This window comes from Sparus aurata, chromosome 24 (assembly GCF_900880675.1).
Source record: "Sparus aurata chromosome 24, fSpaAur1.1, whole genome shotgun sequence".
NCBI lineage: Eukaryota > Metazoa > Chordata > Actinopteri > Spariformes > Sparidae > Sparus > Sparus aurata.
The window spans coordinates 20546219-20560529 of NC_044210.1; the positions used below are offsets into that span (position 1 = coordinate 20546219).

Sequence of the window (14311 nt, forward strand, 5' to 3'; positions counted from 1 at the left end):
CCTTGATGAATCCTGTCTGATCTTGAGATATTACAGTCGGGAGGATTCCCTCCAAACGTGCAGCCAAAAGTTTCACCAACATTTTATAATCTACATTCAGCAGGCTCACTGGTCTATAAGACCCAGGATCCAGGAGGTCCTCATACTTTTTATGTATTAAAGAGATATTTTCCAGATAGAAAGTTGGTGGTAGGTGACCCTTAATAAGTGCCTCATTAAGTACATCAAGTATTAGAGGTGAGACTTGGGTTTTACATGCTTTGTATAATTCAGAGGTGTAGCCGTCTGGGCCCGGAGCTTTGGAGCTTTGCATGCTTTGTCTGGCTTGTTCTACCTCTGATGTAGTTATGGGTTTATCTAATTAATCTTTATGACTGACACTAATTGTCGGGACCTTTAACTTTTCAAGAAATGTTTCAATGAATGATATATCTCCTGGAGATTCTGAGGTGTATAATTTAGTGTAAAAAGTTTTAAAAGTATAGTTTATCTCTTTTGGGTCCATAGTAGTCTGACCTGAGTCGGTTCTTATTTCTGTAATTGTTCTTGATGCAACTTGTTCTTTTATTTGGTGTGCTAACATTCTACCAGCTTTTTCTCCATGTTCATAATATTCATGTTGTGCTTGAGTCAGAGTTTGGTTGTTTCTATAGAATAGATCAGATTAAGTTCAGTCTGAAGGGATACCTTTCCTTTATGAAGGTCCGGGGAGGGATTCATTGCATATTGTTGGTCTATCGTCTTAATGTCGTCTGTTATCCTGTTTTCTCTCTCTACGCTGCTTATTAACTGCACTGCTATATGAAATAATATGCCCACGTACGTGAGCCTTCAATGCCTCCCATAATGTAGCTCTCCAGGTATCTTAAATGAAAGATAGAGTTCTGTTTCATTTCTCAGTTTCTCAGCCACTTTTTTATCTGATAATAGGCTATTATCCAAACTCCATACCTTTGAAGTGTATCCTGTCCAAATGTTAACTGAAGTGTTAGTGGGCCATGGTCAGATATTACAGTTAGCTTGTATTCACAGTTTTTCATCAGAGGCAAAAGTCCCTCATCTATTAGAAAGAGATCTATCCTGGAATAAGTGTGATGGACTGAAAAGTAAGAATCCTGCCGTGCGTTGGGGAACAGGGTTCTCCATGGGTCTGATCATTTATATGTGTCAAGGAACGTGTGAATTCTCCCTGCAGATTTAGATAAAGCTAGAGGCTTGTTCCAAGACCTATCAAGGTTGGGGTCTAAAACCAAATTAAAATCTCCACCTATTACTAGTCGGTGAGAGTTCATACTACGTAGTTTGGCTAAACAGTTGATATAAATGGATCAATCATGGACTTTAGGTGCATATATGTTAGCCAGAGTAATCTGATAGTCATGGAGATTTCCCGTCACAATCACAAATCTCCCCTGGAGGTCAGAAATAACCTCAGAAGCTGTGAAAGGTGTTGAGTTTTTGATTATTACTGCAGTGCCTCTACTTTTAAAATGAAATGGAGAGTGGAATATATGTCCTGTCCATTTGCAGCGTAATCTATGATGATCTGGATTTCTTAAGTGCGTCTCTTGCAAGAATGCAACATCTGTTCTCAGCTTTTTAAGATGAGCTCGTGCATCGCCTCGCTTCACCGCTCCATTTAATCCCAATTACAATTCCATGTAACAAACTGGACCAGGTTTGTTGGCATAGCTTCATCAGACTTACTGACCTTATCAACCATTATTGTGATGTTTGAAGATCAGATTCTTCGTATGCTGTTTGTTTTGTGGCATCCCTTTACACAAATAATCCATAAAAATACTCCTGTACTGGGAACAGAACTTTCCCTTTACAACTATACAGAAACCCCTTGTTGTCCTTCCCTGCTTCCCCTGAGACATGCTTCCTTTAACGTAAGGGAGAAAAAACTTTATCCCAAAAAACCTTCATCACCTGACATTCCACTAAGCTCCTGTGTTAAGTATGTTTGTTTTTTCTTAGACCATTTTTGTTTATTTCCTCCTTCTGCACCCTGAATATGTTCTGAGATTTGGGTTATACATTAAGCATGGGTGTGTATCTTATAAAATACATAAATACATACATAAAATGAAATAAAACTGAATAAAGTAAATATATGGTAATTAAAACTATAATAATACCAACAATAATGATGATAAAAACTCGAGTTTTGGATAACAGGGGTAAATCTAGATTAGATACAAATGTTGGTGCTATATTCCCTGAGAAATACTAATAAAATAAAAATATGCACCAGAAAATGTATTATTCATTTCCATGTTTACCTTACTCTCTGTTAGAGTTAGATTATAAAGGTTTCCCCACTTTATCTGGATTAAATGAAAATAAATGATTAAAGTAGAATAATAATAATTCTTATTGCATCTCCAACAATCTCTCTTTGTATATAAATGCTTTCCTGATTCTTCTCCTCCTTCTATGCATTTATGTACCGGTAAGTATTAAACAGACATTGAGAGGTTCTAAACAAACAGGAATAAGATAACATGAACGTAATATTAGTCAAACAAATAATAATACACTTTTCAGTTTGTCTAAAGATAGCAAGGCTGTGTGGAGCAGCCCTACATTAATCCTTCACACTGTTCTTTATAATGATTTACAGTTACTCAGAGTTGTTTCAGAGAGGAGTGTAGAAGAAAATCCTCTCTTCAACTGTCCTCAGGTGGGTGTGTGATGTTTGCTTTAATAAACTTTTCTGCATCGCAGGGATCAGTGAACGAGTGCCTGGTGCTGTCCAGGGTGACGGTCAGCCTCGCCGGGTTAAACATGCTGTAGGAGACTCCCGCGTTGCGCAGCTCAGCCTTCACTTGGTCGAACGATGCTCGGAGCCTGCCGACCTCAGGGCTCATGTCAGGGAAGGTGTGCACGGGAGAGCCATTGTAGATCAGGCGGCCTTTATTTCTGGACAGTTTCAAGATCTTTTCTTTTGCAGCCTGACAATAAGCGCCCGTGACCTCTCTCTGTTCTGTGGTTTCGGGGCGAGGCTCCTGTGTGCCCGGTCAATAACTAACGGTGCATCAAAGTTGTCCTCCCCCAGCACGGTGGACAAAAACTCTGTGACAAAGCGGCTCGGGTTCTCTGCTTCACTGCCCTCTGTGACTCCGACGATACGGAGGTTTTGTCTACGGCTTCTGTTCTCTAGATTCTTGCAACCTTTCTATAATCCTTCGTTAACATTTCATGGCTTTGTTCCAAGACCGCTATCCTGTCAGTTGCATCACTGAGTAAATTGCCCATTTCTTTCTGATTGTTCGCCGTCTGTGTATGTGTGTTACGTAGGGACTCCATCTTCTGCAGGATCTCCTCCCGGAGCGCGCCGACGTGCGCCCTGACTTCTTCATGGAGAGAGGAGATGTCGTTCCTTATCTCTCGGTGCATGCTTTCTATCTGTGCTTTAATGTCGGTCGTTATCCCCTCTCGGTACGACTGTAGCTCGCTTCTCAGGGTCTTCACTGAAATAGGTGAATCTTGCTTATCGTCTGCCATCTTTTGTTCTTTCTCGGCCACAGACGGTGGCATTGAGAGTTTTTGCATGTATCTTGGGCTATTCCCTCTTCTCATGATAAGGCGTGCAGTCTTACCGGATCAGTCCTCATACACCTCCCAAATTTCCCTTCTTAAGATGGTCTAGGAAACTATTTTACAGAAAAGTTTGACGGAGCTGGCTCTACCTGCTACCTACTCCATGCGGCCGGAAGCGGAAATCCCCGAAAATAGATTTAATGTTAATGTTTGATAACCCTCTGCAGTCAGTGTGGAGTGTGAAGTAGTTTGGATGAGCGGTTCATCAAGCAGCAAAACCAGAGGCCAAGAAATCAGACAGGCACAATTTGAACAGACACTAAACTAGTCTGAAGAAAGAGGTGTAACTCTAGTGTTTGTGCCAAGACTCTTCTGGTCACTAATCTTCATCTCTTCTTCTCCTCATCTTCCTCTCTTCACTTGTAACTATTGGCTTCAAGCTATGCTGCCTTTTCTCCTGAACTGAACTGAACAACTGGAGGTGGAGTAAACAAAGCCGACCTCCCGACACTGAACCATCTACAGTCCAGATACAGAGTCTCACACTGACTGTCTGTGGCTGCAGCAGGACTCTTCATACCTGAGAGTGTCCAGTCTCCAGCCTGGATCCTTCAGTCGAGCAGACAGCTGCTTTATTCCTGAGTCTCCTGGATGATTGTAGCTCAGGTCCAGCTCTCTCAGATGGGAGGGGTTGGAGTCCAGAGCTGAGGCCAGAGAAGTACAGCCTTCCTCTGTGATCAGACAGCCTGACAGCCTGCAGACACACAAAACAACACTATCTGAACAAAACCTCATGACAATCCATACAATGGTTGTTGAGATTAGTACATCGGGACCAAAGAGCAGAATAGACTGACTGACCCACATATCTTTTTACCCCGTCTGGTTTAGACCTGGTCCAATTGTACAGTTAAATGAAAAAATGAAATAAAATAATGAATCCTGACCTGAGAGTTTCAAGGGCACAGTGTGGACTCTTCAGTTCAGCAGAAAGTCGCTTCACTCCTGAATCCTGCAGGTTGTTGTTACTCAGGTCCAGCTCTCTCAGATGGGAGGGGTTGGAGTCCAGAGCTGAGGCCAGAGAAGTACAGCCTTCCTCTGTGATCAGACAGCCTGACAGCCTGCAGACACACAAAACAACACACATCACAGATCAACTGAGGGACCTGATGGTTCAGTGCACAAGAGTGTAGCTGATCTGATGGAAATGCCATTAGTGTTCCAAATATTAGTTCATGAGCCAACATATTGTTCAAATTCAAATGATGACCTGATGATGGAGCTAGAAGAATTACAAAAGTAATTACGGTTCATCCTATGTCATGTATTTATTTATATATATATATATATATATATATATATATATATATATATATTTAGATGTGATATATATAAATATAAATATCTCATACACATATATACATACACCTAACACATGTACATATATATACACACACACATATAAACACATGTATATGTGTATATATATGTGTGTGTGTGTATATATATATATATATATATATATATATATATATATATATATATATATATATATATATATATATAGTATATATATATATATATATATATATATATATATATATATATATATATATATATATATATATATATATATATACACACATATACACATATATATACATACATACACACTTGTTACATGAAATGAATCCTGACCTGAGAGTGTCAAGGACACAGTGTGGACTCTTCAGTTCAGCAGAAAGTTTCTTCACTCCTGAATCCTGCAGGTTGTTGTTACTCAGGTCCAGCTCTCTCAGACTAGAGGACTGGGAGCTGAGAACTGAGGACAGAGCTTCACAGCTTCTCTCTGAGAGGTTACAGCCACTCAGTCTGAACAGGAAATAATAAATAAGAACATGGTAAAATGTTGAGTTTTAGTGAGACAGTATCAGTGTTTCAAACACTCCAAACTATTTTCAGTGTCATTTCCACATCTCCTTATATTGTCTTGAATACACCTGCCATTTCAAAGAGGTACCATACTGAATAATTACTGCGTTTACCACAAACATATATATGTGTCAAATACATCATGAATGAGATCAAATAAATGCAGTTTCCACAGAGAGACAGAGTGGTCAGGTCACTCAGTGTCTCCTGAAGCTGTGAGTTTTGTGAATGTCACATGAACTATGCTGGAATGTGGTTCAATGCCTCTTAGTGTCTAAATACTTTTGGTGTATGATCTCTGTAAGTCTTACAAGCAAGAAGGTGTTTTAGATGTGAATCAGTGAAATGATGAACTCAATCAGCATGTGTGTCTAAGTGTAACGCTATCCATCGACTGATACACAGATGGAACATGTCACTTCACAGGGTTTCTTGGCCTGCTGCTTTTTGATGTTGTAAATAAAACATTGAGCCTAAATTATATTTCTCCCCAACATTGTCGGAGTCCACAGGAAGGACCCACTGGAGTAGGACTGTCTCTGTGAACCAGACCCCCTGATTTACAAATCAAGCAGTGGATACCAACAAGCTCCCCATGTGGCTCAAACATGTGCTGCAGATAGAAATCTTAAATTAAGGAAAGGAAAGTCTACTAATTTATTTGGTGATCCAAATAAAATCCTCTGGGAATGACTGGTATATAATCTCTTGCTCCACTGCTGTTCAGTTCTAGACATGTTGTAAACATGACAATAAATCATGACTAAATCGAGAATAAACATCCAGGTATCAAAGTCATATGATATCAAGCATAAATGAGGTTCTTCATCCTCATTGTTCATGTTGTACAGGGGATGAATTAATGAAAATTACATTGAAAGAAAACAAGTTTGACAGCAAAAAAATCTGCAATTGAAAAATGTGTAGAAATATATGAATGATTTCATAACGAACAGTCATCTGACCTCAAACTTTCCAGATTGCAGTGTGGACTCTCCAGTCCAGGTAACAGCAGCTTCACTCCTGAATCCTGCAGGTTGTTGCTACTCAGGTCCAGCTCTCTCCGACTAGAGGACTGGGAGCTGAGAACTGAGGACAGAGCTTCACAGCTTTTCTCTGAGAGGCCACATCCACTCAGCCTGGATAAAGAATAATGAGCAGAACAAGAAAATCATATTTCTATTTGGGTCAATAACAGCACATTTACTGCATTCTGAAGAAACTTCTCCACACTTACAGAACTTTGTTGGAGGCTTTGAACACTGGCAGCAGCCTCAGAAGAGCCTCCTCTGAAGCAGAGTATTTCTTCAGGTCAAACACATCCAGATCTTTTCCTGATGACAGTAAGATGAAGACCAGAGCTGACCACTGAGCAGGAGACAGATAGTCTGTGGAGAGACTTCCTGAACTCAGGGACTGTTGGATCTCCTCCACTAGAGAACGATCGTTCAGTTCATTCAGACAGTGGAACAGATTGATGCTTCTCTCTGCAGACAGATTCTCACTGAACTTCTTCTTGATGTACTCGACTGTTTCCTGATTGGTCTGTGAGTTACTTCTTGTCTGTGTCTGCAGACCTCGCAGGAGATTCTGATTGGTCTGCAGTGAAAGACCCAGGAGGAAGCGGAGGAACAAGTCCAGGTGTCCATTTGGACTCTGTAAGGCTTGGTCCACAGCACTCTGGTAGAGACATGTCTCTGCAGATTGATGGTCAGCTGTTTCTTCTTCTGCCAGCAGATTGACACCAGAGTTGATGAATGTCAGATGGACATGAAGAGCAGCCAGAAACTCCTGAACACTCAGGTGGATGAAGCAGAACACCTTGTCCTGGTACAGTCCACTCTCCTCTTTAAAGATCTGCGTGAACACCCCTGAGTACACTGAAGCATCTCTGATATCGATGTTACACCCTGTCAGGTCTGATTCATAGAAGATCAGGTTTCCTTTCTGCAGCTGATAAAAAGCCAGTTTTCCAAGAGACTCAATCATCTTTCTGCTCTCTTGAGTCCAGTGTGGATCTGTCTCAGCTCCTCGGTCATACTTGACATTCTTCAGTTTGGCCTGAACCACCAGGAAGCGAATGTACATCTCAGTCAGGGTCTTGGGCAGCTCTCCTCCCTCTCTGGTCTTCAACGCATCCTCCAGAACTGTAGCAGTGATCCAGCAGAAGACTGGGATGTGGCACATGATGTGGAGGCTTCGTGATGTCTTGATGTGGGAGATGATTCTGCTGGCCTGCTCCTCATCTCTGAATCTCTTCCTGAAGTAATCCTCCTTCTGTGGGTCAGTGAACCCTCTGACCTCTGTCACCATGTCAACACACCCAGGAGGGATCTGATTGGCTGCTGCAGGTCGTGTGGTTATCCAGAGGCGAGCAGAGGGAAGCAGTTTCCCCCTGATGAGGTTTGTCAGCAGCACATCCACTGAGGTGGACTCTCTAACATCAGTCAGGATCTCAGTGTTGTGGAAGTCCAGAGGAAGTCGACACTCATCCAGACCGTCAAAGATGAACACAACCTGGAACTCTTCAAAGCTGCAGATTTCTTTGGTTTCAGTGAAGAAGTGATGAACAAGTTCCACCAAGCTGAACTTTTTCTCTTTCAGCACATTCAGCTCTCTGAAAGTGAATGGAAATGTGAACTGTATGTCCTGGTTGGCTTTGTCTTCAGCCCAGTCCAGAGTGAACTTCTGTGTTAAGACTGTTTTCCCGATGCCAGCCACTCCCTTTGTCATCACTGTTCTGATTGGTTCATCTCCTCCAGGTGAGGCTTTAAAGATGTCTTCTTGTCTGATTGTTGTTTCTGGTCTGTGTGGTTTCCTGGATGCTGTTTCAATCTGTCTGACCTCATGTTCATCATTGACCTCTGCAGTCCCTCCCTCTGTGATGTAGAGCTCTGTGTAGATCTGATTCAGAAGCGTTGGGTTTCCTGCTTTAGCGATCCCCTCAAACACACACTGGAACTTCTTCTGAAGGTTAGATTTGAGTTTACGCTGACAAACTGCAGAATGACTTTCTAAATAAACACACAACAAAAAAGATCATTAAGTTATTTCTAAAGACAATAACACAATTTCCTTCCCCTAAAGATTGTATATATAAACAGATTCATGATCATCAGACTTCAGTAAACGTCTCATTGATCCATCGTGTTAAATCTTTAGAGAAATCCTCTTACTGCTCTGCAGACATTCAGCCAGCTCCTCCTGCTTCATTCTCCTCAGGAAGTGAAGTGTGATCTTCAGAAATGCCTCTCTGCTGCTCCTCCTCTGCTCTTCATCCTCACCGTCCTCCCTCTGACTCTCTGGGTAGCATTCAGGGTAATCTGAACTCAGAACCTTCTGGATCTTCTTCAGCTCGTTCTTCACAAAACTGACAATGTTCTCCTCCAGCAGCTGAAACAGAATATTATGTGAATGACAACATTTAACATCATGGAGCCAAACATCAGATCCATGTTGGACAGATTCACCACTGGTCTGTAAAGTGCAGCATGGAGATTATTGTGAACAGACTGGATGTAAAAGTAGTTGTTGTTCATGTACAGACCATAAATATGGAGTCCAGGTGTGTCTGATGCTGCTGGACAGACGGACCTCTGGGAACCTCTGAGCTCTCCTGGTCGACTCTGTGGAGGAATCATGAAGAATCAGTCACATTGTGTCTGTCCACTCAGAGACAAACACAAGCTGAAGGTCCTTTGAGTTAAAGTGTTGATGACATCATTGAATCAGATGGTTTCCTCTGACATCACAGTGTTGGTCGTACTGCTGATCCCACTGTGAATCAACAGTCAGTCAGTTTACTGGGTGGGTTCAGCAGCTTGTCTGGTTTAGTCCCTCCAGCTCTTATTGACCCGTTTAATACTGTGGACAGCAACACACAGCTAACACAAGCTAGCTGGATGCTAACTGTCCAGTGCAAACTGGTGAAGAGTCTCAATGAACTTGTATTCAATTGAGATTCCAACAATGGAGAATGAAAAAATATTCATTCTGTCTTTTTGTTTTTATTATTTCAAACTTGATTTTGATATTTAATTTGTCTGATTTGTGACCTGAAAGTCTTTATCGACTTTTTTGTGTTTTGCTTTTGTGTGATTAACGACACAACGACCTAAATATAAAGATAATGATGAATTCATCATTTGTAAATATAAGCTATATTCATGTAGACGTGACTTGAAATACTTAACGTCTGAGTTTCAAAGTGCTCCACGTAACTTCAGACGTATTTGTAAAACTTTATTATTTGTTGCATATTTAATAAATATTGTAAAACAGTAAAATGTTCTGCCTTCAGTTCTTCATATCTTTGTCTCAAGTGTTTGAACTATATTTAAGACATCAGAAAATAAGTTATTTGTTTTTATATATTTTATATCTAATGTGCTGATATATCAGTCATCAGAGTTTTTACTCTTCATATGGGTTTGGGTACCGGCCCCATGAGGTCCGGATGGGTCGGGCCCTTGTAACGTCAGATATAACACACAGCCCTTCCTCTCCTCAGCAGCAGGGTCAGATTTCAGCAGGAGGTGAGTCACTGCTGTTTGTCCACAGGAGGAACACTGTCCTGTCAGAGTTGTTTAGGGACGGACATGAAGAAATGTGAACCTGTCCTTTAATACTAATCCTGCTCTGACCTCCATCATCACTCTGAGAACATGAAGACCATCAGGACAACTGGTCAGACTGGATTTAATGAGGACAGACATCAACAGAGAGCAACAGGACAACAACTTACTGTCTGTCTGACACATGTGCTTGTTTGAAAGTAATGATCGCATCCTTTGACCGGTCACTCTTGAAGGACACACAGCTGGGCTCATATTCAGGTCCAGGTCCAGGTCCAGTAGAGGCTGGTCTCCTGTTGGACAGAGAAGAAGACCACCAGAGATGTTGATTCACTTTCTAGTCTTCAGACACAGAAGCTTCTGTCCATAAAATAGTGGAAAACATCAGGAATAAACCTTCAGAGAATATTGGACCAAACTAATTCAATAAAGTGAAATGAAGAGTTGAAGACTGGTTCTATTGGGCAGCTTTCTGAAGTGAGAAGATACATTTAAGTGAAGAAGAATGAAGCTCAAAATAAACATCAGGGCCCGGATTCACAGAGACTTTTATCTTAACGTTAGCAGTACTCCTAAATCGGACTAAAAGTTTTTATGTGGGAGTTGTTTCTTAAGAGTAATTCACAAAGCCGCTGAGACCTACTTTTAGTTATGAAGACAGTGAACTCCTAAACTAGAAGTAACTCTCTGTTGCTATGGATGACGTCATTTTATAAGGACGCACTTAGAGGCGGTGACAACGGTGATTGGTTGTTGAGTGACAGGGCAGCCCATTGAAAAGTCATTTAGGCTACGCAATGCATGAAGGGAAAATAAGGAAGTTGTCTACAAGCCCATGACAAAGCCTATGAAAAGATATTGGATAAATAAATGTATTTATGAGGAGAATTAAGTGCCCCCCCCAACAAAAAACGCTTCAGACAAAAATTACAAATTAGAAGATTTCGATGAAAAACGTGAATTGTCAATAAAAACGGCATTTGCTGGAAAAGCTGCATCAAACCACTCTCCATTAAAATTCGGGAATCGTGTGTTGATCCGGGCCATTTCACAACAATGTCCAGTATATTGTAACATGTGTCAAAGACAATTTGTGTATTGATGGAATGCAACATTTTCCCCTCTCCCTCTCACTTTTTCTGATTGACAAAAGCCCTGTTCACACAGGACTAGTATAACCTGGAGACCTCCAGTAATCTGTAATAATTGTGGAGGTCGTCTGTGATCTTAATCCCGTGTGAATCTGCCATGTCCTTAATTTGTAATGTAAAAATTCCACCGTGAATTACCTCCCATATTTCACCAAACACAGAGGTCATGTGATAATATTAGTCCCGTGCGAATCAGCATCTCTGTGATTTGGGGTCGTTTTTTGTTTTTCTTAAGGTTTTTTGTGTTTTCCACCTTTTTTCTGCCTTTTTCCCGGTGGAGAATTATGGAGGCTGCGTTGGGAATTATAAATGAAAGTTTTGACAGCATTTTGGGTGCAAATTCAGGAGGCTCATCAGAAGAGTGAAATCTGGAAAGATGATTAGATGGATTACATGCATGGCAGCATGCGGTAAGGAACATGTTTCCATCTTTCAACAGGCTCACCAGTTATTATATTAAAAATATCCATATCTAACCGTTGTGCTGCTCCAGTAAGGGCTCCGGTGTGATCGACCCGGGAGATAATGTCAGTAAATTAGAGTTAAAACACAGACTTCACTTATCCTGTGCGAGTGCGCTGCACGAAACACAGACGTGGTGGGATAATTTCTAAATCTCTTGAGGTCTCCAGGTAATACTAGTCCCGGGTGAAGAGCTGCATTTTCCCCGTAGACAAACACCGGAGTGTTGCCAAACATTTTAACTGCGGCGTTATTGGATTGTTTCAGTTGGTTGGGGACGTTGTTGCGTCTCTCACCAACTCATCCACAACTTCAGTCCCTTCACGGTCCATCAGACATCGTTTTAATAATTCCCTGTTATTTAGCGTCTCCAGAACATTCAGCTGTGACCAGGTCTTAGTGAGTTAGGAGTCCTCTGGACTACTTCTAAGGTCTCCCAGACTGAGCTGCTACTTTTAGGATTAAAATGTTTTGTGAATAACTCTTATTTTCAAAAATTAGGAGTCCTAAAGTTACGACTGACACGCCCATTATTTTTAGGAGTAGCTCCTAAATTCACCTGTTAGGAGCTACTTTTAGCCTGAAGATTCTTTGTGAATACGGGCCCAGGTTTCAAAAAACATCTTTCTCCACAGTTTAAAACATGAATCAGTCACATATTAATGTTATTAACAGCTCACCTCTTTACAGCAGGAGCTGGTTGTTCTTTAAAAATAATGAGACGATCATTTGACCGGTTACTCTTGAAGGACACACAGCTGGGCTCATATTCAGGTCCAGGTCCAGGTCCAGGTCCAGGTCCAGGCTCAGGTCCAGGTCCAGGTCCAGTAGAGGCTGGTCTCCTGTTAAACAGAGAAGAAGACCACCAGAGATGTTAATTCACTTTCTAGTCTTCAGACACAGAAGCTTCTGTCCATAAAATAGGTGACAACATCAGGAATAAACCTTCAGAGAATATTGGACCAAACTAATTCAATAAAGTGAAATGAAGAGTTGAAGACTGGTTCTATTGGGCAGCTTTCTAAAGTGAGAAGATACATTTAAGTGAAGAAGAACGAAGCTGGAAATAAACATCAGGTTTCAAAAAACATCTTTCTCCACAGTTAAAACATGAATCAGTCACATATTAATGTTATTAACAGCTCACCTCTTTACAGCAGGAGCTGGTTGTCGATCAAACAAGGTAATGAGACTCTTGATGGGAACACGGCTGGTCTCAGGTCTAGGTCCAGGTCCAGGTCCAGGTCCAGGCTCAGGTCCAGGTCCAGGTCCAGGCTCAGGTCCAGGTCCAGGTCCAGGTCCAGGTCCAGGTCCAGTGGTTTTAGAGGGAGGGCCTCCCTCCTCTCTGTCCTCACACTGATTCATGCTGCTCAACTCACACACACTTTCATCTGGAGAGGAAACACAAATCATTCATCTGCACATCAACTGAAATCAGCCTTTCCATCATGTCTCCTGTCAGAACATCAGCTGCTCCTCCTCTGATTGGCTGCTTCATATCAGCGTCACATGAATGCTGCACTTCTACTGTCAGTCCACTAGATGGTGTCATGGAGCATCAGACTGGAAGTGAGTCGTCTGCTCTGAACACCAGTTTAACCAGCGAGACACGACTGGAATCACTGTTGTAGAAACACCAGTAACAATGGAGGAAAGTACATTTACTCGAGTACTTTAAGGAACTACAATTCTGAGGTACTTCAGTCATGTATTTCCACTTTGTGTTACTTTATAACTTTACTTGTTACATATCTTTAGTTTATTTACACATTCAGATGATTGAGACACAATATCATGAACACATTGTGATGTATTATTGTAGATGATGTATAAAGTCATTAATGTTGGAGTTTTTATTCCATGTGAACCATCTGTGTTAATATAATCTGTCATCCTGCAGTTTACTTCTGCACCACCAGGTGGCGCCACACGGCTTCTACAGACAAGCAGAGGAAGATTTGAGTCACATGCTGCTCAACAAGCAGCCTGAAGTTCATGTGCACACAACCACTATTTTCATCTGCTTCACACTGTTTTAGATGAAAGTGTTCAAATGTTGCATCACTCCATCATTTATTGAGTTACTGATGACGTTTCACTGGCTGTAATATCACATTCACTGCTTTTATATCACAGGCTTGTTCTGTGTTATCTTCAAGGGTTTCTCTCTCTGTGTGTGAAACCTGTTGAGCCTCTTTTTCATCCACTGCTGGAATCTTCAAATCACAGCTTGTGATGTTTGATTGGTTGCTGACTAGATGATGTCATCTTATTCTGTGTCGGGACTAAATATTCATTTCAGCTCGTCGGCTCAACACAAACATTATTTCACGTCCAGATTGTTGCTGTTTCTAGTGTCGCTAAGCTAACGACAGCTTGTGTTAACGAGTCAGACATTTTAAATGTGTTACATTACCTTCAGCTGGAGGTTCACACGGACACGACTGTCTGCACCACAACCATCACAGTCAATGAGACTTTGGACCGGCGCCGCCCGCAGAGGCTGTTAGAGTTACACATTAATCACATCATATGAATCATATCAGTGAAATCTGATGACTTGTGTGTTTAATGAGAGTGTGAAGGTCAAATACATGTTCAGTTGTTGTTACTTTGGTTCAACAAAGCAGCTTTAGTGACTTT

The 14311-nt window shown here is 41.4% G+C and overlaps 1 protein-coding gene and 1 long non-coding RNA gene across 2 annotated transcripts; both read right to left on the reverse strand.

The window, feature by feature from the left end:
• Positions 1–2675: 2675 nt before the first annotated feature.
• On the reverse strand, positions 2676–8892 carry LOC115576547 (protein NLRC3-like; the record flags this gene model as incomplete). The annotated part of the gene is made up of 5 exons (XM_030409076.1): positions 2676–3014; positions 4553–4630; positions 6889–8480; positions 8551–8556; positions 8658–8892. Coding segments are annotated over 5 exons (2250 nt in total), but the record flags the coding sequence as incomplete, so codon positions are not given.
• Positions 5374–6764, reverse strand: LOC115576716 (uncharacterized). The gene is made up of 3 exons (XR_003982924.1): positions 6719–6764; positions 6447–6620; positions 5374–5421 (listed from the first exon to the last, which is right to left on the reverse strand). It is a non-coding gene; the product is annotated as an uncharacterized LOC115576716 (long non-coding RNA).
• Positions 8893–14311: the final 5419 nt, after the last annotated feature.